At 43.1% G+C, this 25,472-nt stretch overlaps 1 protein-coding gene across 1 annotated transcript in view; it reads left to right on the plus strand.

The window, feature by feature from the left end:
* DPM1 (dolichyl-phosphate mannosyltransferase subunit 1, catalytic) overlaps positions 1-25,472 on the plus strand; it is a 96,693-nt gene that overhangs the window by 42,074 nt on the left and 29,147 nt on the right. The window contains exons 3-7 of the mRNA XM_085619144.1: positions 3,099-3,132; positions 14,917-14,993; positions 15,075-15,100; positions 15,891-15,986; positions 24,772-24,840. Coding sequence (XP_085475270.1) covers positions 3,099-3,132; positions 14,917-14,993; positions 15,075-15,100; positions 15,891-15,986; positions 24,772-24,840 — 302 coding nt within the window. The remainder of the gene's footprint in view (positions 1-3,098; positions 3,133-14,916; positions 14,994-15,074; positions 15,101-15,890; positions 15,987-24,771; positions 24,841-25,472) is intronic.

Genomic DNA, 25,472 nt, shown 5'->3' on the forward strand with positions numbered 1-25,472 from the left:
AGAGTGTAGTTTGGTCTCCCAAGATGGACAGGAGCTTGAGTTAGGAGGAACCGCTGGTTTCGCTGTAACCAGAGACTAGTGGAAACTGGCTTATGGCTGGACTTCAAGCGAATTTCGAGGGGCATCAACCTCTGTGGCCAAAGTCACCCCACCATGTTTATGGACTGATGGGTGGCTCCAGAAAGACCATTGTCACTGATTCAACACCCTGTATCCTATGCATCAGGACCACTCCATTGATGTCTACGGCAATTCAGTCATAGAACATGGACCTAGACTGGAGACTGCTTTGGCTGCATGGTAACTGTCCAACCAAGCCTCATTGGTGCCAGTGACTCGCTCCTTGCTGGGGTTAGTCGCTCAGATCGGGCTGGAGTAGATATGCTCAACTTTACAAAAGTTTGAAAATAACTACAAGGAGTTGCCTATGCTTTTTTGCGATTTGAATGAAGAAAAGTGATTTATTATTTGCTTAATTGAAATCTCTGAAATCCTCCAGTGGATTTTGTTCATTTTGGTGTTTAAAAATGTATACAAATCAGCCATTTTAATAAATTGGTGTTGAATTTCCTTTGTGTCACATTTCTTTCCTATCCAACTGTTCTACGTGCTTTGCACTTGTTCCTTTCACAATGCCTGATTGCTCGAAGCCACAGCTACCAAGGGTTGAGCTAAGGTTTTGCAAATAAGTCTGACTGGACCCAAGACAGGTTTGCGATTATTACACGGGGAGTTCATACAAACACACCATATCACACATGCAGGTCTGTAAATAACCAAATTTGTATTTACCAAATCCAGCTGTACTCATGGATATCAACTGCATATATTTAATTCTACTGAGCTACACCACCCATACCTCCAGCTCTTCATGATCTATTTATATGAGAACGCCTGATGCTACTTCCAAACATGCATTTGTATGTGAGTATACGTATGTGTCTGTGATTGCATAATATATATTGCTGAATGTGAGGAGGGACAATGAATCATGAGAGGGGAGTCAAAAATGAGCCATGATGATTCTCTTCTCAAACAGTGCTAATAAATATTAATCAACAGATCTGCATGTATGTAATCTTCCTGGGTTTGCGTCTAGTAGTTATAAACATTGTTTAACCACATCAGTACCGAAGAAGTAAAATCTGTAGAGTGTGGTAAAATCTCAACAACTAGGCTTTGTAAGTTGTTTTCTGTAAAGTATTTCTAGATTGAAATCTCTGGGGCACTAACCAGTGTTTTCTCAAGTCAATTACACTGTTCTGTGGGTATAACACCTTTGTACTGTAGTAATTAAATGAGTGACTCTGTGTTTATTAGTACACTGGTTCTATTGAACCACTTATATATGTATAGCATGCCAGTGAAAATGTATAACCCCAAGTAAAAATCTTAAAAACCCAGATGTTTCGCTTTGAGAAATCTCCTGTCTTTCATCTAGCCCCACAAGCATGTACTTTGGAGGAGATGTGGCCTTTAGATTATACTTGAGGATATAATCTGACCTAGTTTTAAACCCACTTTATTTAACAGCTCGGTTCTACAGTCTAGTCCCATGACCCCTGAGCATGCGTTCACGCTCATAGAATCGCCTTTTCGGCATCTACTATGGCAGGCACTTAACTCTCACTATTCATTGGGTATTTAAAATATTGCTTCAACGTTCTGTTTCTGTAAGATATAATCAATCTAGTTAACAACTCAATCTAGTTGATAGTTCTCTATTTTGTAAGTGCCATCTGGATTCTACATAAAATCACCTTACCATATGATTCTAAATTCACATTAATTATTGATAGTGGCCTGTATGGCAGGTTGAACTGATGGTCATTATCCGACTTCAGTAATTCCAATAAAACCGCCCTATTGAGGGACACCGCTTTATATGTTTTATTGTAGAATGTTACATGCCATAACAGTTTGCAAACTGGAGCTGCTTCACATATAGCATAAAATCCACCAGCAGCCCATGTCCGATTGAGTGTTTACTTCTTCCGGTGAATGTTATTGCTGAGCCCATTTCTCCCATGCTCAACAGTTCCTTTGGTGCCAGCTTACCTTTAGTAAGGGGTTGTATGTTCAGTTTTGTTTGTCTCCTCTTTCAGAGTCTATAAGTCTTGGTTAATAAGAAACCCGTACAATTGTTTATTCAGGCTTGTCCTATTGACAGTTGAAGAGGTCAGTATTTCTACACTGTGGAGTAAAATAGTCTGTGTCCCATTCTGCCATACATACAGCTCCCACTCCAGATTCAGAGGTGGGAATTCCATCAAGTTGCTGACTGGAAAACATCAGCTTGTTCTGCCAGGAAAAACACTCAGCTGGTGGCCCATCCTCCAAGAGGGTGCTTATTGTAGCAGCAAAAGGTCTACCTTACATATGACTGTCATTACAGACTTAATTTGTTTGCCAAATTCCAAATAGTCCAGGGAAATTGGGACCACAGATTTGGTATACAACTCCACTAGAAAGGAGGAAGATAGTAGCTGTTTACCACTTTCTTGATGGAGCATTCCTCTGCCATCTCACACTTGTATGTATGTATGAAGCCAATGCTAATCTGTTGCCCATCACCAGACCCCGCTTCAGGTTGTTGGAGCTGCTTCGTAGGTACTGTGAATTTAGGTAGCCCCCGAAAGCAAGCAATCTTTCACAATATGGCTGCAAGCCCTGCAACATGGTGGTGTGGCACCTAAAGGTTAGTGTAAATTGTAGAAGCCAGGCTGCTTTTGAGGTGATTATTAAGCCGTCCTGACCACTCACGCCTTCATTGCTGCAGTCTCTACTGGGTAAAGGCTCTCTGTTTCAGCAACTCTGTCTCATAACCAAATCCTTGCTAAGAGTTAACTTACAATTGACATATTTAGTGTGAATGTTTGCAATGATAGTACATAGGATTCTTCAAAACATAAATCTACATTTTTTTTCCTCACTAGTTAGTTTTAAGTAGGTCTCTCTATGTACAGTTTAGCTTTTTTACTGACTTTTTACATAGTATGCCATGTATCAATTCTATTATGACAAATGAGCATGTAGAGAGCAGTGCTATGTTATGTGGAAAACGATTATGTATGGTACTTATGTTTTTTGTTTTTCAGGTTTTAAGACCAAGGGCTAAAAAGCTTGGTTTGGGTAAGTACAGTCTTGAATCTGCAAAATTCACTGCAAATAGAAAGAACAATATGTTTAGCCATTTAGGACATAAAGGAAATGTTGCTCATAGAGGTAGATCAAGGTCGTGCTTCTGTGTTACTCACTGTGAGACCTGTTTTCCGCCTTTGATAACTTACATCACTTTACGTGACTAGAATGTGTTACCGGGGTATCCAGTGCTTATTTGAATGGTTACTTAGACCAGCATTACAGTCAGGTAGTTAATAACCAGATCAGAGTACCACCAGTAAGACTGTTGTGCGGAGTTCCTCAGGTCGGTCCTTTGTCTCAGTGTTGTTTAACATGTATGTAAACCCTTTGTATGACCTTTTACTATCATAGGGCATGGGATATTGCGCAGTTGAACCTATCGGCAGTTCCAACACCGATACACTAGTTAAACGAAACAGTTGAGAACACTTGTTATGAGGGAGGAGCTACACAGACAGCAAAGAGGAGACTGAGTTGACCCTAGATAACATGTGACACATTGACACAGACGTAACGATATACATGACGGTCCACCGGATCGGATCAGTGGGAGGCATGTGGTTTTAACAATATCAGGAGGTTCCAGGGACAAAGTAACTAATGCAATCACCCTCGTAAACAGTAATGTTAATTCACAATGATGCATAAAATTGGTCCGTCTGTATTACAGTTGACACGCATTGTGGAAAGTTGTATGCAAAACCCTAATAAAAAAATGTAAACAAAAAAATAGGGCATGGGATATTGCATGTGTTCAGATGACACCCAACTGATACTTCCTCTGTCTGAGAACATTGTTTTACATACCACCCTTTGAATAAGATCACAAAGGAAGTACATCAGTATGTAATATAGCTGGCTAGTTCTCAATACCAAGAAGACCGCAATAATGTTGCTTGCAGCAAAGGAAGGTATCTCTAAACTTGGAGCATATTATAAAGACATGAGACTATGGAACCATATCGTGGAAGTCTGTAAGTCGATGAAAGCTCTGGCTAAGCATCTGTGAGTTTAGAGAATGAAAATCATTTAACTAATTTTTGTGCTTTTCTTATCTACGCTTTGGCCAAATTACTGCCTTTTTTTAGAGGGAAATGACAGAGCTACCATAGTGCAGCGATCATTGTGTCACATATTATTTGTTGTAGTACTGTGTAGTTGGAAGCATAACAAAATCATAAAAAGGCTACATCACATAAAAATCCATGAAGTTTGGGTAATACTTAACATAGGATTTAAACTGCAACTATTCCCTATTATCCAGAGAGTACACTGACTTCATATGGAAGAAAATGAAACTTGGGGCCCTCATTACAATGTTTTAAAATCGCGTGGAGGGAGGATCCTGTCCATTGGGAAGTCAGAATTGTAAAATTGGCCTTAGCAGAACTCTGAGATCAAATGAGCGAAGCGACACAAATAAATAAAACCACAATTTGTAGTAGGCTTATAGCGGTTGTTGGCAAGCTATTGAAAGAGCTGTCCAAGACCTTCAGTAAAATTGAGAATACAAAATCTTTTAAAAGGAACTTACTAAACTGGGTATTTGTTGAGGTGTCAGTGGTGATACACCAGCTCCTGGATCCAGTTTCGTTTTACAGGACTATAAAGAAACCACTAGACTTTACTCAACTGAACTTGCTTGTCAAAGCAAAAACATTAAAAAAAAAGACCAAGTCGAGTCACTAATTATTTTGAGTAATTAACTTTTAAACTTTTTTCAAAAAATCCTCTTAAAGGCGAGTAGTATAGCCATAATTTAACTACTAGACACATAGTTCAATAAAGAATGTCATTCTGTTAAAGGAACAGAGTAATAAAAGTTAATACAAACGTTTGAAATTAGCTGGTGAAGATTGGCTTGCTGCTTTTTTACAGTCTGCTCTTCTTCCCAGCCAATTATTCCACTCTAAGCAGCACTGTTATTCAATGTTCTCTGTAAAGCAGCACACTTGTTTTATGCACTACAATAACTGTTTCATGAAATATAAAGATTAACATTAGACTATAATGCAGATTAAACCATTGCTTTCCAAACAGTTTAGTTTGAGCATTTAGGTTTAGGAAGCAGTCTATTCCTTCATCACCAAGCATAGAAATGGCAGATCGTGCATAATAATACTGCATTAAGTCCCTAATTGCAAAGTTATTAACAATGAGTTTGAGGCAGTGAGGTCTAATTGAGTGGCTTGTCATCTCAAAGTTTTTGCTCCATAAGAGCGGTGAAAGGCAGGTCTTAACCAGTAATCCGTTCCAGTCTACAAAGCATTGAGCAACAATTTCCAAAAAAGGTTTCGCAAATAAAATCTTAGATGACAACGTTTCAGCGAGGTCCAGCTATGGTTTACAATTAGCTAGTCGTCAAAAATTGTTGGTTACTTTAATCATCGGGCTCCCTGATATTCATGTTGCCCTTGTTGCTTTGTCCAATTCCAAAAGTCTACTTTTGCCAACGGTGTATGCAGGTTTTGGTGATGTTCTCAGCATTCAACCAGAATTGGGCCATGACTGTTTTCCTCAATTTTTTCTTTGTGTGATGAACCATGTGAGATTAGGGCTTCCGCATATCCATGTACATCAAATGTGACATCACAATAAACCTGCAGCGAGAGAAACCCCATGACGCAATCTAGAATGTAAATACCGGTCCTTGACAATTGTAATCGGTGGCTGTAACTACAATTTTCTCGTGTAGTGGTGTCATTGGCATGAACTGATTCAAAAACTTATTTTCTGTGGCATACAAAAAAGATAGTTTTAGAGAGCTCTTAGTTTGACACCCCACAAACCATCACTTGCCACCTGTGTTCTACAATCTTGTCAGAAAGAGCTTTGTTGCCAAATTGGTTGATGAAACTTTTTTTTTTTTGTTTAAATTTGTTTATTAGGTTTTAACAGTTTAGATACAGAGAAGCATAGGTTCATATATGAAATACATACTGAAATATACTAACATGAAAGTGGCAGTAGATTGTACTTTGGTGGTGATCTTCAAACGTAATCGCCTCTTATCATTTGTACTGACCTGGGAGTACATGCATATTAGGGTGATCCACATAGTTTGGTTAATGAAACTCTTATGAGCGTCTGACCTTTGTAGCAAGATTTGAAGATCCTCGTCTCTGTGCTTTTCCGCTTTTCCCATCCATGCCTATCATTAAAACTAATGTGAACTGTACCTCTCTTTGAGTTAATGACATGGGGTTACCCTCACAATAGCTAATTATATAAGGAGATTTTTAAGCCCCTAAGGGGTCTTGATGAATAGTACTGTATTGGTAAACTAAATTATGAGAAAGCACGTTCATTTAGTTATGTACATCATGTTATTACATGAATTGGAAAGTTTACCCCCCACTTTTAATAACTAAACTATAAAGGAGTAGGGGTCAGTACATCATATTTTTATATAAATTGGTAGGTTTTACCCACTTTTTAATGACTAAACTATAAAAGGGTAGGTGTCAGTACTCGTAATTGTTGTAACTTCTTGGTAAATTCATCTTCTTGGCAATAGCAAACAGGAGTGAAATTTTATGTACGGAGAATAACAGAGTTTTAAGTAAATGATGCTATAGGGCCAACATATTCAGTGTTTTGGATGGCTTGGGTCTACCAAATGTGTCCAAACAGTTTTCATCTAAATAAATAATCTCTCTCTGGTAAGCTGACTGTGTAACTGAACAGCAGATATCCCTTCTTCACCATGCTAATCTCTCTCTAAAACAGGCTTGCAAAGGGACCAGATGGTCTTACCATTAAGCCATTGGTCTAGCTATTCAAATAGTATTTTGCCAACCCAGAGATCTGATGGTTCTTTTCTGGGAAAATCTCTGTCACCCTTTTTAGGTCGAGCCTAGAGTCAGCGCGCATGCGCTGCTCCGCGAGGCATGAAGTAATCCCTCAGTGTAGTTTAAACACTCCTACCACTTTTTAGGTCTTGCCTAATCAGCGCGCAAGCGCTGATTAGGAGTGACCCCTTGGAATCGGTCTGCGCTTTTTGAAAAACTCGTGCATGTACTGCACTGTTTCCAACGAGCACTTGTGCATGTACGGCATACACCCTACGGGAGCGAGCAGCGGTGCCATCTGTTTGCAATTATCGTGCCCGCGCTTTGGAAACAGATGACGCCACTGCTCGCTCCTGCAAGGTAAACGCTGTACATGGACTGAGCCTCGAAGCCGCGCCCCCACCCCCCTGCTTCGTGCCTCTTTCCTCCTTTGCTTTAATAAAACTGATGGGACAGCATTCCAGCCAGCAGCGTGAGTAATGAAAACCTATGTGCCTACTGCTTGCTGTTATGAGCAGCGGCACGCGCAGTTTGCCTTCTGTTTTGTGTCAGATTTCACACGAGCACGCGCCGGTGCTCGCAGGACGCTGCGGCTGCTTTCACTTTACGGTCACTTTCGCGCGCTTGTTTATCCATGCTTCTCCTGTGCGCGCGGTCTCCATATCGGTCCAGGACACCCCCACCGCCCTTCTGCTTCGCGCCTCTTTCCTCCTTTGCTTTAATAAAACTGATGGGACCGCATTCCAGCCAGCAGTGTGAGTAATGAAAACCTATGTGCGCTACTGAGAGAAACCCTTCTTTCATTAATTAGGGCAGTGTAGATAGATACCGCATTGCGGCCTCATGCGCAGCTCCGTGATGTTTCTGTCTGACATTTTCAGCTGATCCTCTGGGGAGAGAGAGTGGTGTCTTGCTCCAGTTAGTGTTTTCACGCCGCCATCCCGGTGATTGCACGCTGAGCCCTAAAGCCCTTTGCGGAATGAGCCCTGTGTGAGTCATTTTGGAAGGGGGTTAAAGTGTCACGCGACGTATGCTTCGCAGTGGGGGGTCCGTATTGCTTGTTGAACGAGGGAGCAGGCCATAGCATCGAGTATATAGAAGAAGAACTCCAGCTTTTTTTTCAGTGTTTTCTCTGCTGAAAATTGGGACGTACCCGGAAACCAATGAGTTAAGACCCAGTAGTCTGGAGCAGTTTCTTCCTTAGCCACCTCCTTTCTTGTCAGAAGGCACTGTTCTTAGTTTCTTAAATAAGGATCCTAGTACACCTCATAGACCTTCATTAGGAGATTTACAATTCGGATTAGGGGGATAAACTGGGTGTAGGAGGGAAGGGCAGATATAGGACTCAGAGGCTGTGTAGGTTTCGCAATTTTGATTGTTTTTATTTAACGTTCTGATATATGTGAAATATGAAGCCAGTGTTTCCTCCATGAGGTTTCTTGCGTATTTAATTACGCAGCACAATATCCTTGGTGCAACATAAACTGTTGCATTGCTAAACACTTATAAGGTCCCAAAGGCAAGACCTATTGGCTATATCAATGCTTGTTTTATTGGTTGCTTGGTCAGCCTTTCTAAATTGCCTTGGTGTCATTGGTAAAGAATGTGCATTTGACCCTGCTACAATGAGCATTTCACAAGTGGCCGCATGTTTTGTTTTGATGCACTACTTTTTCTTTCTGTCCTTTCTGCACTCTCCTTGCAGCTCGCTTCTGGTTGATTTTTTTTTTTTAGGCACAGTTTTCCCTCAAAACGTGGGGATACTTTCACGGTGCTAGTTTACTTTAGAAACAGATGGGATACGCTTTCCCTCCCCAGCTCGTGATTTAGGCTTTTGTTTCATAAGGGTTTTAATACCTAAATGGGCCACAGCACAACCACTGCAGCTTGACCCGCCCTCCACCACCCTCGTGCTTCTTGTTTCAGTGGCTACATGCATTTATTTTGTAATCTTTGTTTCCTCGCTCGGGCTCTGGGACCCCAGGAGGGTGCGGGCGTCTGCCGGGGGACGCTCTGCAGGCTTGTGTTTTTTCACAGCAGAGCTCATCCTTTAACACGGTCATAACTGCCCCTTCACCTCAGCCCCCAATGGCCTCAGCTCACTGCGTTACAATGTATTTATTTCTGAAAGGAAAGGGCTGTGCAGCTGTCTATGTATGAAGACTGTGGAAGACTTGGGAGCTGGCATTTACAACATGAGAGGTAAACTACTGGTTTAAACAAAAATAAAAAACATTGGATTGGAGTTCTCCATCAGTAGGCACCGATTTTTCGTGAGTTAGGAAGGGGTTAATATACTCTTAGAGCAAATAATATTTCTTTCTCTGGCATTCCCTTATTTATTTGTAGTTTTATATAGCGTATACCAGCCCCAAAGGATGAAAGTCGATTACATATAATCCACTTGCAAAAGTAATAGTTCCCATAAAATCGAAACCAAATGAATATATTTTTAATGTGTGTTCAATCATTGCAATAAACATTTACACTGGGACATTTAGTTAAAAAATATCCCCCTTTTCCTGTGGTTTTATATGGTTGTATATGTCCATGCCTCCGTCTTTTTATGCCTTGTTAGTGTTTATGCAAATATTTCTGTATATTTAGCTGTGTGTATGTTTTTAGGCCTCGCCTTGCTATCGCGTAAGCGATTGCAAAGCGAGACTATTGTAAGGGGGTTAAAAAGTGCTCCCAAAAAGCGGATTGCGTGGCTAGCACGCGCACAATCACGCGCATCGTGCCGCCATGCAATCTGCTTTTTAGGAGCACTTCAAAGGGTCAGCTCCCCCGCCTGGAATGCGCTCCCCCGCCAAGCGCGTGCGCCACGCTCCGCCGGGCTTGTCTTGTTATCTGCGGATCATGCATGATTGTCTCACAGCTTAAAGGTTTCTCTTTGTGGAAGAAGGTCTCTGTTACAGAGCTCAGAAGTGGGCAAGCACAGCCATACGTATCTCAGGCATGCATTGTGAAGGCTCGAGGTGTCCTGTTCTCGTTAAAGACCCACAGCCCGTCCTTCACAAACCTATCTAATGACGGTATTCTCGAGGCTCTGGTTCGTCTCATAGAATGTGCCCAGTCACAGTAGTTCTGTTGAGATCTTTTGGAACCCTAAGCAGAAATATATTTTACCCTTAAGATGTGCCTTTCTTTCATCAACAGGATTTTTTTTTAGGCTAAGTGTTACATTCTGTTGCCCTCATGTGGCCACTTGTGGTAGTGCCAATATACTTAATGCGGTACCCGCAGCTGCAGATTGCATTGGGCAGCCCCATTAATACAACTGTAAGAGTGTGTTTCGGTCGGAAAAAAAACACCCGGAAACAAGTATATATGTAAAAGTTGTGCCTGACAATAAGCTCAGCGAGAAAGGGTCATGCGCTGATAGGAAACCGAACTTTAGATTATTCTGACGTATGGGAGGTACCAATGCTGCAACGGCTAGTGGAAATGTGAGTGGCTGCAGTGGCAAAGCTCATCCCACCAATGTTCTCACCTCAAGGCGTTCAGTATGATGTCACACCATGACGTCTGTATTCGGGCAGTGCTCACCAACTCCATTAGGCAACGACACAGAGTTCATATTCACTGTTCCGAAACTACAGCCTCAAAAAGAGTTTTCGAAAGTCTTATGATACCTCTGAGGGTGTTCTCATACAGATAATAAATGTTTTCTGAGGTACATGCCCTTCACTCAGGAGGCATAATTTAGTTGGCAGGCAGTTATCTCATAAGAATGCCCTATAGAACATTCATCAATTACATAGTGAAAACCTACGGTGACATTCATCACGACTACGCAGTGGCGTAGCGTGGGCAGGGGTCACACGGGTGGTTGCCCGGGGCGCAAAATTCTTAGGGGCATTTTTAGGAGCGCAATTTTTTTTTAAAGAAAAATGGAAGGATACTTGCCTTGTCCCGCAGACGGGGGTTGGAGAGGGCCATTTAGCAAGGTCGAGTGCACGGCACTCACTCAAGGTCCTTGAGGGTGAACGCGGTCTCACGTGCAGGATTTCCACAGTGAATATTCATGAGGTACAGCCCTAAACAACTGATACCGAGTGAAGGCTATTTACATATTTATTGGTCGCGCTGAAAGTCTGACGTGGTGCTTCCCTCGAGGACAACCAGGTTCTACCGATTTATCGAATGTTGGCATACTTCTTGTATGAAATAAACCTGTAGCAAACTGTTTTCCAACAAACATTGTGTGGACTGATTATTTTGTGCAGCGCCACCAATTACTGCTAAGCGAAGGGGGGACTGGCCATATCAGCACTATACTAACCACAACATCCCATTTGTCGCATAACTGCACGCAACACAATATGACTTCATCTCATATTTATTTTGTGCAGCAGAATCACACAGTAGTTATAAATATGCTCAGGGCAAGGGCACAAGTCTTAAACAAGCATTTGCAATGCAATAGGTCTCGCATTTACACGAGTTTAAGCTATTGGCATTGTAAATGACAATGCCTTTTATTTATGTTTTAAAAACGAAAAAAACATAAGGCATTGTTATTTGCAATGTCAATAGCTCAGACTCGCGTATATGCGAGACCTATTGCATTGCAAATGCTTGTTTTCTGTGTGTCTGTAGGCGTGTTCTGTGTGCATGTCTACATTTTTCTGTGTATATACGTGTGTGCTTGTGTAAATGGATTTCTGTTTTCTTTTTTAATAATTTTTAGTGTTAATGCAGTTGATTCATTATTAAGACAGGCAGGACTGTCTGCTGCTTGACACCACCAGAATAAGTAGTATTAGGGCTCAAGAAACGTATACAGAGGACAAAAGGAGGTTTACTGTTCATCCAGACATTGAACAATTTTTACATGCATATTCATGCATTTTTTTTCTTTATGTTGCTGGTGTGTAACACTTCTCACCACATTCCTCTTGACCTTGTACGCTTACCCCATTCCTCTCTTTCTCTTCCCAAGCCTTTCTCAAAGCTTACAACTTTACCCAGTGCATGTGATTGTGTAATATGCAACCACAAAAGTTTAAAGTTGTAACAAAAATTGACCATGGACATGTAATACATGAACCAGCGAATTGGGTAAAGTACTGATACGCCAAATCTAAAAGCTTGCAGTGTTGTGGGGATTCTGCACATACACAGAACTATGCGCAGGAAAACAGGACTTCGGTGAATAGGAGTTGTACCTTCCTACCACCTTAGTGCCCAAAATCCCCAAACCGACTAGCTATAGTGTCTCATTCGTTCTCCTACATAATCACGAAGCTACAAATGATTAGACAACCCAGAACACAACACTTCCGACTCGCTCAGGAATCGCGGTAGCAAGACACACCCTTTCACTCACTCACTCATACTTAATATGGATTGTCAGAGTCACTGTATAGTTTAAAGTGTTTATTTTAACTATTGTGCTCTATAATGCAGTATACGAGCCACTACCAGCAGCGAAATGCATATGCTCAGAACAATCCGCATTGTTACAATTCCATAGAAAATAAAGGGGGATGTCATCATATACAGAGAGTGGAAAAAGGACTATAAGGCCTAACCACCCTCCCCTTGGTAAGGTTGAGTTTTATTATATAAAGGAAGATCTCTGGGCTTTGTCAGCAGACCCCGTACCTTAGTGCCTAGATAGAAGTTTTACATCATAGGAACAGCATAGCTCTTCTCCCTGGAAATGTCTCTCTCCAAGTGTTTGTTTAAACAACATGCATCCCCTTAATATCAAAGCATGAGTTTCCAGCAGTGCAGCTGTGTTTAGTATGTTTTGGCTAGGTGCTAGGGACTGACCAGAAGAGAAAAACAAGGGGCATTTTTATCGTCCTTGCACATCGTGTTCAGATTAAACTCCAGGAGCTAGCAGAGAACGCGAAAAGCAGACCGTTCCCATGTGAAAGGCACAGAGTCTTGCAAAATAAAGTCATGTAGTAACGTGCGCAAAAGCAGGATCATGGCAGCAGAGCTCATGCTAACTTAGCAATGTCGACAATGACCCTAATGGCCATATAACAACAGGGAGCTGATGTGATTTTAAAGAAATACATTAAATAAAAAAAGCACTGACCAGGGTACATTTAAAAATCAGCATTTCAGTATTAAAGCCTAGGTATCTAGGTTTCTACATTTTGTTGTTCCTGGGTTCACAGACCTTCTTTTTTCAACGTACCTCAGTACCCCCACCCTTGCTCCTCATTTTCTCTCCGCACTTGTTGATTCCCCATTGTCACTGCTCGTCCTCCTCCAACCCCCAACACCCGCATCATTTCTTTCCCATTGAAATTGCATACCCTGCCCACCACCCTCCCTGCTACTTGCTCGTTGTTACTTCCCTGGTCCCCACTCCAAGGCTTCACTCCTCCTTAGATAGCTTACAGGGCACAGCACCCAGGATAAAGTGCTGCATGGCTAAACACTTAAAAGGTTCCTAAGGCGAGACACACTGGCTATGCCAATGCTTGTTGTATAATGTAGCAATTGTGCCCACTTCCAAGAACCCAAAACTTTGCTACCCTAGGTAATACCACATTACCCATCTTGATCATATATGACCCTGTATATTGTCTGTACTTCATAGAAATCAGGTGGCAGCCGGTCCGAGCTGGGATCCTTATCCTACCTTGTATGTCTTTAGCATTACGTTCTAGAAGTAGGGTTAAAGGTGGGAATATTCTTTTGCTGACTTTTCTAGTTGTAACTGAAGTGACCACTAGCTCTTTATCCAACTAGAAAAATCATGTTATGCCATGGAATCTCTAGTATATATTTCATGGGCCAATGTGCTACACCTAGTGCAATATTTTAGTATAACCTTTTACTATCACTTCTTGAGTTCATTAGGGTCTCCAATGTCTTGTCAAATTCAGTTTTTTTCCTTTTTCTTTTTAGTTGGCTTACTGTGCTGTTTTCTTACAACTGTAGTTACTGTTCGTTCTTGGGTAAATCAGGAGTAATATACAGGACCAGGACAATTTCCTCTGGGTGTAGACAAATTTCATCTCCTGAGGGACAATAAAGCATCCTCGATAATGAAAATAACCATACAAAGAATTTCATTACGTGACTCTGAAAATGCTGCATTTGAAGGGGCTGTTGAAAAGAGTATTAATAATTGTCAATTCATCAGCAGGAAAACACAATTGGTTCAGTGGTGGACCAGTGTTTTTGTTATCACTAGTCCCTTATATTTCAAACTCCTACACTTGATCTTGATTGTGATTGAGGTAAGCGAGGTGAGAGGAAGTTCTTAGGATGAGGAGCGAGGGCGCTCGTATTTGAAAATTCTTCCAAATAAAGCAATATTAGTTCAGGCTACTTTTGATAGTTATGTGACTTATTTTTGATTTTATGTGTGCATTTTTGTTTGGATTAGCTCCCACATTTTTAGGTCGAGCCTAGCGTTACAGCGCAGGCGCTGCTCGCTTTGCGAGGCATGCAGTATTCAGTATCGTGTGGAAGCTTCGAGGAAGCTCCGCCCACTCTCCGACCATCATTTTCATTGGCTTGTGTCTTAAATGCTGCCTTCCGATTGGTTGTAGGCTTGTTAGTCCCTCCTTATGACAGCCATGTCGTCATTTGTGTCCTTCCATGGCTACTGGCCCTTTTACTGCACAAACTACTTTCTTCCCGTGCCCCACCCCCTCCCGCAGTCCGATGCCTTCTCGCCCCACCGTTCGTGCCTTGTCGTCCGTCCAGACATTGCAAATGCTTGTTTGCCTTGAGAGCCATTGATTCCTTTCACAAAATGTAGGTCTTTTGTCCTGATTCAAGATGACCGATTTGCATTTAGGGGCTAAAGCAAAACTATTGTTAGTTTAGGTATAAATAACTTGATTTTTTTGTTTTCTCTATAGCAAAAGGAAAACTGCGTTACTTGTTAGTTCGAAAAAACTCATGGGACTCTAGAACCAGAGCATGCGTGTGCTCTGTTGGTTTAAAGGTCTTCCTCTCTGGGGAATTTCCTGTTCAGAGACTCTTTGTTTCTTCACCGTAGGCACTGCTTACGTCCATGGAATGCAGCATGCGACTGGGAACTTCATTATTATCATGGATGCCGACCTATCCCATCATGTAAGCTAAGTTTCATTGGACTTTGATGCTTATGATTGAAATTAATTTTAACTGCTTAATATTTCTTTCTTTCCATTTCAGCCAAAATTTATTCCAGAATTCATCAGGTATGTAGATTTCTAAAGAGTTTATCCTGGAATTTGACATTAAGAAGCTATTTCCAAATAAAAAAGGAGGTATTGGCCTTCTTTAATTTACGCTAGCGAGAGTTTTCGTCCTAAAAATGCACACAGTTTCTTTACTGTAATCAAATTCCTTGCAGTGTAAACCAAGCGATCAAAAATTTAATGAACAGGAAAATGTCTAAGGACTAAATCAGGAGCGAGAGATGAGCGTCTTCCTTGTTTGTCTGAATTATGTCTCCTTTTAAAAGTGATGTTTGTAACATTGTACAAAGGTTCTGTTTACACAATTTAGCCTTTAATTGCTGCAAATAATGTTTATTACTATTTCTGAATGGTAAAACTCTTAGTGTATGTACCTTAATTCACAAAACTATCTTATCAGTAGTCATTCTAGGTCATCACACTGCTTCCTCCTCCTCCTCACCCAAGATTATTCTTCTCCTTTGTAATGCTGTACTTTTCCTACTCTGTTAAATATTCTAATGGGTCCTGGGTAAAAACCATCACAAACTTTGTTTTTAAAAAAACACCTAAAATGCAACCACTGCTTTAATTGACAGCAGGCCACAGAGATGTTGCTAAATTAGGGAGAGTTAATATTTGTATCAGAAAGGCATAATTACGGTTGTATGCCTCGCATATGTGCCTCCCATCTACTAAAGCTGTATTTCCTTGCAATGTATTTTTCCTTGCTTATCAAAACCTTCCTCTCTAACTTTTGCTTCACTGATGGAGTTACACAATGATTACTTGAATGCTATCTTCGTTTTAGTATACAAAAAGAAGGTAGCCTCGACATTGTATCCGGGACTCGTTACAAAGGAAATGGTGGAGTCTATGGCTGGGACTTGAAAAGAAAACTTATAAGGTTGGTAATTTTTCACCCGCAGCTCTCCTTTGAAGAAGGGGAAACATTTCCATTTTTATACTTCTGCACTAAGCTTGGGTTCTGACCAAAAACCTGTCCATTACAGATGCATTTTGCAAAAACTTGTATTACCTTTTGCTTAGATAAAAATTTCTTTGCACATAGGATTTTTTTGTAACATCCTTTAAGTGCATTATATTTTCCTCTGGCATTGTGGTACATAAATAATAATCTTTAATCAGTAAAACAAGACACTTTCTTCACTTCTGTTCTCCTCTTTTGAACTAAACATATAACAGCACTGTGTTAAGTCCACTCTGGTGAACTGCAAAACACTGATGGCCAAAAAATATAGTATTATCTAAACGTCGCACACATACAGATCAATGCTTCCCTCTCCTGTATATCATCATGGGGGTTCCATTTTGCACCACCAGATGTCAGCTCCTACACAGTACTACTACTCTATGTCTCGGAACAACACACTACCGTGTGCCCTTGACCTGCACATCAGCCAGTGTTTCCCCCCTCCTGCTATCCCGAGTTGCATCACCCAGTGCCACCCCCTGTATCCGAAGGGTCATCCCGAAGAGCTTTCCCTATGTTGTGAATCGTTCAGTGGTCTCCCATCCACAACCCCCCCATATCAAACCCACCTCCTACCTTGAGTATCACCCAGTGGTACTTCCCTCCACCCACCCCCATTCAATGTGCATCACCACCTGCTTCAGAGGTGCATTCTCCATGGCGCTTTACTCGCCCTGAAGGATCATTGCCCATTTCTCCCCCCTCCATTGCAGCGCCTCACCCATTGCTCGACCTCCTACCCACGCAAAGTCAATCAGAAATGCTTTCCAACACATTTATTTGTGCACCCCATATGCATTTTTGCCTTTGCCTCTTCCTGCACAAGGTAAAGTATTACTATTATTATTATATTATTATTATTATATATAGATTTATTAAGCGCACAGCTACCCGTAGGTTTCCCGGCGCTGAAGCATAGCAATGAAGAGCAGGCAAGGGTACAAAGAGAGAGTTATAAGGAGAACAACCAGGTTTTCACTCCTTTGCGGAACTTAAGATAGCACTTTTCAGACCGCAGAGGAATAGGAAGCGAGTTCCAGAGTGAGGGCGCCAAATACGAAAAAGAGCGCCCACCAATTCTGGTGCGCTTAAAACGAGGGATAGCGAATCTACATTAAGAGGAGGATCTGAGAGTACGCGAAGGACAGTATTGGTGGACTAAAGTGGATAGGTAATGGGGAGATTTACCTGCTTTAATGCGATGCATAAAGCATAAAGCTTTGAATTTAGATCTAGATTCTATGCGTAGCCAATGCAGGCTGCGCAGAGCAGAGGAAGCAGGTGCAGATCTGGGCAAATTGCTCAGTAGTCGGGCAGCCATGTTTTGCACCAATTGGAGTTTCCGGGAGACCTCTTTGCAAGCGCCCAGAAGTAAAACATTACCGTAGTCCAGCCGAGATGTAACTAAGGCCTGGACCACAAGCTTCTGGGTGTCTTGAGGAAGCATCCACGTAATCTTCCTCAGCCACCTGATAATAGTAGTACAGGTGGCTGCAACTTTAATCACATGTTGTCTCATGGATAGCTGATTGTCAAAGAGGCCCCGAGATTGCGAGCTGTAGTTGCCGGGACCGGCAGAGGACCCATTTGCTGAGGCCAATGTTGAGGGCCCCAGAGAGCGGAGTCAGGCCCAAACAGGAGCAACTCCGTTTTATCTCCATTCAGCTTCAATTTGTTGGTCGTCATCCAATTGGCGATGTTCGTAAGCCCTAAGCTGAGAGAAGAACAGGGGGAGTGTTGGTTAGCAGAGAGAGAGAAGATGATTTGAGTATCATCTGCATACGAAAAAATAGATAGTCCAGACTGTGCAGCAAGAAAAGCAAGAGGTCTAATGTAAAGATTGAAAAACAGGGGACTAAGAATAGAGCCCTGGGGGACACCGTGCGGAATATTATGAACAGAAGACACCGAAGAAGGAGAAAAAACCTGAAAGGTGCGGTCCGAGAGAAAACTGGAGATCCACGCAAGTGCGGAGCCAGAGATTCCAACAGACCTCAGGGCAGAAAGGAGGATGGTATGGGAGACGGTGTCAAAAGCGGCACTCAAATCCAAAAGGATGAGTGCCACCGTCTCTCCTCCATCCACCTGACGTCTGATTGTCTCCGTAACTCCCAAAAGGGTGGACTCAGTGGAAAAGCCCGTCCGAAAACCAGATTGGGAGAAGTGGAGAACGTTCGCGACTCAATGTGACTAGTTAGCTGACGATTAACGTGCTTCTCTAGCACCTTCGAGAGGCCGGGAAGTAAGGAGATCGGTCGGAAGTTGGCTGGATTACTAGGGTCTGCATTAGCTTTTTTCAAAAGTGCAGCGACCATCGCATGTTTCCAGACGTTAGGAACAGTGGCTTCGGTGAGAGAAGCATTCAGAAGAGCCAAAATGCAGTCAAGTGAGGCAGGGGCTAGAGAACAAAAAATCTGTGGGGGCATGGGATCAAGGGGAGAACCAGATTTGATCTCCGCCAACAGTTTCTGGAGAACGGGCATAGAAATGGGGTCCCACTTAGCTAAGAGGGGGATTGAAGACTGAACCGGATCATCAAGAAGAGGGAGTTGGTCATAGTTCTGTAAGGATGGGCTGAATGAAGGTGGGGCAGATATTGATCTGTGTGCATTGTGATTGGATTGTTGGTGTGCAAAGATGCATGTATGCCTGTTAGACTAATCGCTAATATGTGTCTATAAGTACAGTGGTCTGTGTCCGTATGTGAAGTGCCTCAGTGTTCAAACCATAACCCATTGGGTTTGTCAGTACTTGTTTATGTATATCCAGAAAAGAAGGCGATGCAGTTTTAGAACTGTGAGGCTCAAATGAGATGGCTGATAAGATAACAGTGCCACAAAAAGCAATATTGTTAAACCAGAACATTTTCTTTTCAGGTCACACCAAAAGCCAATGAAGGGCCAATTCACCAAACGTTTTTTGTGTCTCTTAAGTATTGAGTATGTTGAGTTTGCTTTGCTAAAGCTGAGCTTCAAACCGTGGATTTGCAATTTCTTACTATGTGCCACTAGGAGGTAGTCTGCATCTTTCCATTAAAGTAAATGTAGAGCTTTAAATAATTAATTGGTTACATCAGCTAAATACTAATGAAAAAAAGTAACAAATACATTTTTAGCCACTTAAATATAGCTTCTTCCCATAGAAGGAGAATTACTATTTACTAAAAAAGTGTTTTTCTCAAACGTCCAAAAGAATCTGGTAATATGCTACTACTTAACTGTATCTGAACTCATGCAAAAGACGTTATATCCTCGGATATCACCGGAGTTTAGAAAAGTAGTCGCTGTGCCACTTATTTTTGTGTGACCGTTTAAAATTCGAGGGCAGCCACACATTTTCACAGGTCCATTTTTGACCCCAAAATCAGCTGAATAGTCTTTAGTACCTTAATCCACCATAAATCCATAGAAATAGATTTTTGAATAAATTTACCTGAGGGGGAGACCCTTGCAAAGCTAAACATTGTCAGCATGATAGAAATATTGTATTTCTGTCATGGCTGTGGAGTTATAAACTTCATGGAGCGATATTTGCAGCAATGTAAAATGCAGTCCTTATTTTATATTTTTAGCACCATATACTTGTAAAGGGCTATGGTGCTACAGTACAATAGGATACGCTAGCAGGTGGCAGCCATGACAGGAAGTTTAACTCCAGTGAGTGGGGTCAAAGGAAGGGCTGCAGTCCTGCCAAGTATCACGCATCAGGCGTGATACTGACGCATTTCAGTGTGGTGCTCCGCACCACCGCACTGAAATACAAAAGTCACGCATAATAGAGCCACCTTAGCTGTAAAGCTGGAGCTCTAGTATTTATGCACCATATTAAGACTGAAACTAAGCTGGAGAGGCAGCGTGCCGAGGGTGCTGCTCCCGGCATGCTTGGGGACTGGCACAGAGTCCGCGGCACTAGCTGGTACTGTGATTGTAAGACTTGGCCTTTTTGGCTAAAGTTCCCTAAACTTTTTGCTTTCCCCCTAGTCTGTTTTCCTGACTTAGAGTTGCCAATTTAGATGCTTTGGGTACTTTTCCACTGCTGATCAGTGTCAAAGTACAAGTGTTCCCTGTGTAAAGTGTAATGGTAATTGGCTGGCCATGATTGGTATGTTTGCCTTACTAGTAAAGTCCCTAGTGATGTGCACTGTGTGTGCCAGGGCTAGTAATGCAAAGGTGTGCGGAGAAGGGAACTCAGGCCTGCAGTGTAGGGCATGCGTGCAGTTTGCTAAGTTAGCATGTTGTCCTGACAAGTGCAACCACTTGTCAGGCCTTACTTTCCCTTTTGCGTACACAGTGGTAGGTCCCGGGTAACCCCTGGGTAGGGTGCAGTATAAGTAAAAGGCAGGACGTATACTGAGGTGTGTGCTATGTCCTGGCAGTGAAAAACACTCAATTTCGTTTTTCACTGGTGAAAGACCATCCTGCCCATAGGACAGAATGGGGAAGGCTGGGTATTGTGTTTGTTAGCCTAGTTTCCCATAGGTTTAAAATGGAGAAGTGAAGTTTAGTATGTATGCACTCAGTGTCATGACACATTTTTCTATGAAAGTGGTTTTGTCACTGTGTGTTCAGAAACCACTCTTTTAGAAAGTGGCTGAGTTTTGTGCTTTGAGCATTTCTGTGTCTCTGCTGAATGTGGATTAACTGTCTGGATCTGAGCGGTGAGAGGAGCTGGGGAAAGTCTTGACCCAGGGAGGGGTTGAGATGGCACCAGGCTGACCGGCATCTGGAGAGTAGGGGGAGGAGAAGCCCGGGAGGTGAAGAGGCCTGGGTTGCTGCTATGAAACAATTGACCCGTCTCCTGCTGAGTGTTTAAGGATCCAGACCCCCAGTATCAAAGGGAGAAAGGTGTCACTGGGAGGGAGACACCTAGAACTGATTTAGGCAGGGGTCAGGGACCCCTGAGCACAACGAACTTCAAAGACATTTAGGGGTGTAACTATGAGAGCTGAGACCCCTGAATGTTGGAATAGAAATGGATTGAGACTGAAAAGGGTTGGACCCATTTCTTGGTCAAGAGGAACCTCTGCTAAGGAAGGAACAACTGGAGAGACTGCTGGGAAGGACCGACCCTTGCTTCGTGAACTGGGGCTGGTCTGCAGTTTGCTGTTTTAACCAAGAAAGAGGCTGTTGGGACTGTGCTTGGTGCGCTGGGTCCCTCTGCTTGAAGAAGACTGTGCTTTGTGCTGTGTCTTGTTACCCCAAGGGCCCGAGGTGAGCTGGTTCCCTGTTTGGAAACACAGGAACATAAATGTTTTCGGAGAAGTTTCAAGCGATGCGGTGGGCGCGTGTTGTGGCAACTTGAGACCCTTGGAAGGTTTGCCCTGTGATCTTGGACACACGGAGGAGAAGTGAGAATCTGACGCGCTGGGTGCGTGTCGTGGTGCACAGGAGGCGTTGGTGAGGAGCGCCTGGTCAACGTGTGCATCGGAAGTGGAGTGAGTCTCGGACGTGCAGGGTGCGTGTCGGGGTGCACCGGAGGCGCTGGTGAAGAGCGCCTGGACATCAAGTGCACCGGAGGAGAAGTGAGGCTCGGACATGGTGAGCGTGTCGTGGTGCGGCTGAAGGCATTGCTGAAGAGCGCCTGGATATCGGGGCACCGGAGTTGGAATAAGTCTCAGTGAAGCAGTGTGCGTGCTTTTGTGCAACCTGGTACTGTGGAGATGAACGGCTGATCATCGTGTGCACCGTAAGAAAGTGAGTCTCTGCAGCGTGGTGTGCATGTCTTGGTGCCAACTGAGACCGCAGGAAGGAGTGCCTGGTGAATGTGCACTCGGAGTCGACGTGAAGTCCCGTCAGCCTTGTGTGTGTGGCTTCGTGCCAGAGGAGACTCTGAGGGTGCTGTGGTGAACGTGCACCCGGAGTAGCGTAATCTTGTGGGGTATGTGTACCCTGCGGCCGCCTGAGACCTTCCTAACAGTCCCGGACCGGCAGCCCCGGAGGAGCTCAGCTACCAGGCCGAGCCGCTGAGGCCCATTGAGCAAGTTCTGCACGGAAGGCCCAGTTCGCTGAAGGAGGAGAGGAGATTAGGGTCGCGCCCCCAGGTAACGTGGATCACTACTTGGGTGGGGTGCGGGCTCGGAGGGACACACTCCCGGCCTTTCATTCCTTCTGGCGATGTGAGCCTTTGCTTCGGCTCAGATTGGGGCCCGTACTGACCAAAGGAGTGGCAGTACTGGAGCCAGAGTGAGAAGCTGTACTTTATGTCATCGTTGATACGTGTGGGGGGGGGGGGCAACTGTTATCGAAGAGACTGATTGTCGTAATACACATTGCCAATATTGCTGCTAACGAACTGCCGGACTGTCTTATGACGCCTCACGTTATTTCTGCATAACGAAGTACACGATTGTAGCGCTATGCATTGCGTTATTTCTCCATTGCAAAGTACAGGATTGTAGCGGCCCGCATTGCATTATTCCTTAATTGCAAAGTACATGATTGTAGTGGTGCGTATTGCATTATTTCTTCATTGCAAAGTACGTGATTGGGGTGTGACGCATTGCATTATTCCTTCATTACGCAGTACATGATTCTAGCGGTACACATTGCAATATTTCTCCCTTTGCAAGGTACCGGGGTGTATCGTTACGCATTTTATTATTTCTTCTTTGCCAAGCACAGGATTGTATCGTTACCCAGTGCACTATTGTTTGTCCATTGCAACGTGTGATTCTAGCATTACGACCAGCATAGCATTTGGAAAGCGGTGGTTGGGATTTGAGCCTACTAGCCAGTCGGAAAGATTACCCTTTATTATATGTTGGCTTTTGTATTGTGTGGTCTGATCGTATATCTTTTTATATAAAGTTTATACTCGTTTTATCAAACTCGTGTGGTGCCCATTTGTGGTGTCAGAAGTGGGTTGCTGTGAGTGTGGTTGCACATACTGTACACTTGTGCCTTGGAGATAGGCCTGGCTGCTCGTGCCAAGCTACTAAGGGGGTGAGCAGGGCTATCTCAAACTGTGTCCTTACTTGGCCTAACGTTGAGTGAGGAGTCCCGGGTCTCGCATTTGGTGACAGCGGTGTGGGATTGGGACTCCAGCTTCCAACAATGATACAATGTAAAAATACTGACACTGCACTGTGCGTGTTTGTTATAAATTCGTGAGGACGGGATGACTCGCACCTATAACAAAGGCACGACGTCCTGGCGCTGCCGCCCGGCGCTGCATGGCCGCAGTTCAACAGAATAAAGTTACAGACAGAGGAGAGTCACAGGTCTATCCTCCTGCTCCGCTACCATCTCCGGGCAAGTGAGCGAAATACGTTTCGGCTGCGCTTTAAATTTCTGCCCAAGAAGTCACTGAGTGCGGTGCCGATACTGCTCCTCTGAACTCGTTGCAAGAACCGCAGTCTAGTGCAGATGACCGTCCGTGCTGGGTGCCAAGACAAGGCACAGCCTGCCAGCAGCTGCTCACCGCTGCCTCGGCCGGTAATAAATCGGCCATCAATTGTAATGCAGAAATATGAGATCCTGCCCGCACTCGATCCCGGGCCCACCAGCGCCGGCTGAGAGTGACTCGGTATGGAGGCAGGCCATTGTTACAGTCAGTAAGTGAAGTTAGTGCAGCAAATATAGGTTGCATCAGTGTAACTGCACATTAGAGCGGGAGGAAGCCTGAATGTAACCTGACCCCAGCCCACTGGGCCGCAGCGCCACCTCAGCAGCTGCTGTGAGGAGGAGTCTGCAGACTGCATGACAAGTGTCTGAGAGAGTGAGTGCAGGTAAAGTGTATTAATTAAACTAAGTAAACATTATTTGTGCCACAAATAATGTGTTAATTGCTTATAAGACTAGTAGACTGTACATCTTACTCTTTTATTATACAACTCAGTTACTCAGTGTGTGTCTTTTTTTAAATAAATTACAGCCTGCTGCCGCTGGGTTGTGACCCCTAGGCTGTGAGTGTGCCACTCCTGCCCTTCGATTTCTGGTGATTTGCTGAAGTTCTAAGATCTTCTTAGTGTTTCTTGTTGCTCAAATGGGTGTAATGTCTATTATGTATTTCCCTGGTCTTCCTTTCCTTAGTTTTGCTTGTGACAAAGTGTCACTCATAGTCGTAGAAATGTCACTCATAATGATACTGAAATTATGAAAATGTCACACACAGCGATTTGAAACCTTGGCAGCTATGGGGCGGTGAGTAACGTCCTTTACACTCATCAAAAATGGCTATGATCAAATGGAAGCCCAGTAAAGCAGTTTGTAAGCTGCACAGTGTGCTGTCCCGCAACGGGCATAAGGAATTTGTGATTGAGGATCCTGGCGTGGGTGATAAGGAGGTGGCCTACAAAGACTGAGAGAGTACAATTGTACACAACCAGTAACCTCCATAGTGCTCGCTGAGAGAAGATCAATGTTATTTCATTCAATGTCAAAGCTGTGAGCCCTTTCAGAGGCAGTAGTGGGGAGAATGGATGGTGTTAACAAAAAAATGGCAGTCTTTTCTCATTGCACAGGAGCATCTGGTAGCGACTTCTATGATGTACTTGAAAACAAGGAGGAACTTAAATGCTACATGGGGGAACTTGTGGTGAAGTTAGTCTGCCTAGTGGGAGGGTTGGATAACTTGCGAAAAGAGGACAATAAAGTACCTCAGCAGTGCTGTATATTATTTGTGCCAAGTTATTACAGGAAGCTGTACATTTTAATCTGCTCTTCTCATTGTGTTTTTTTTGTTTTTTTTGTTTCTGCAGCCGGGTAGCCAACTTTATAACTCAGGTCTTATTGAGGCCTGGAGCATCTGACTTAACAGGCAGTTTCAGGTATGATATGCACAACATTCAAATTAGATTGCTGTTTTGTTACCATTGTTCCCTTTAATCTTTGTAAATATTGAAGTCTTGCCACTGGTGCTACAGTTATCCATATTCACCATAACATTTGAAGTGTTTTTCTCTAGTTCTACATTTCATTTTGAATGTCCTGTTTATATAATGTGTCCACTGTGACAATAAAGTAATGGAATCTTTCTCTCAGTTTTGATTTAGTCCGAAATGAAACTATTAGGATCGTATTAGCTAAAAAAGAAAATAGCATATAATGGTGGAACTTAGAAGACTTGGTTTCCTGTCACAAAAAGGGTTAAATTGAGGGAACCTAAACTTGCTCATAGAACCTACTGTGGCAAAGCACTTTCATGTACTTAGCTCCTTCAGAGATTAGTGTTGATGCTCTTGGAATCATATATGATGAGGTGGTTTTCATGATTAAAGTTTAAAAAAAACTGAAGTCAGGAGTCCATTCAGTTGTGATTCTGTACTGTAAAACATGGTAAGAGCCTCTGGGGTTCGCTCTCTGAGTGGTTTTTGTGAAGCAGTAGGACACTTATGCAAAATGTAAGACATTTAATAAATCTTATTCCAATGCCGGACTGAATTGGTGCATCAAACTATTT

This window comes from Triturus cristatus, chromosome 7, assembly GCF_964204655.1.
Source record: "Triturus cristatus chromosome 7, aTriCri1.1, whole genome shotgun sequence".
Lineage (NCBI taxonomy): Eukaryota > Metazoa > Chordata > Amphibia > Caudata > Salamandridae > Triturus > Triturus cristatus.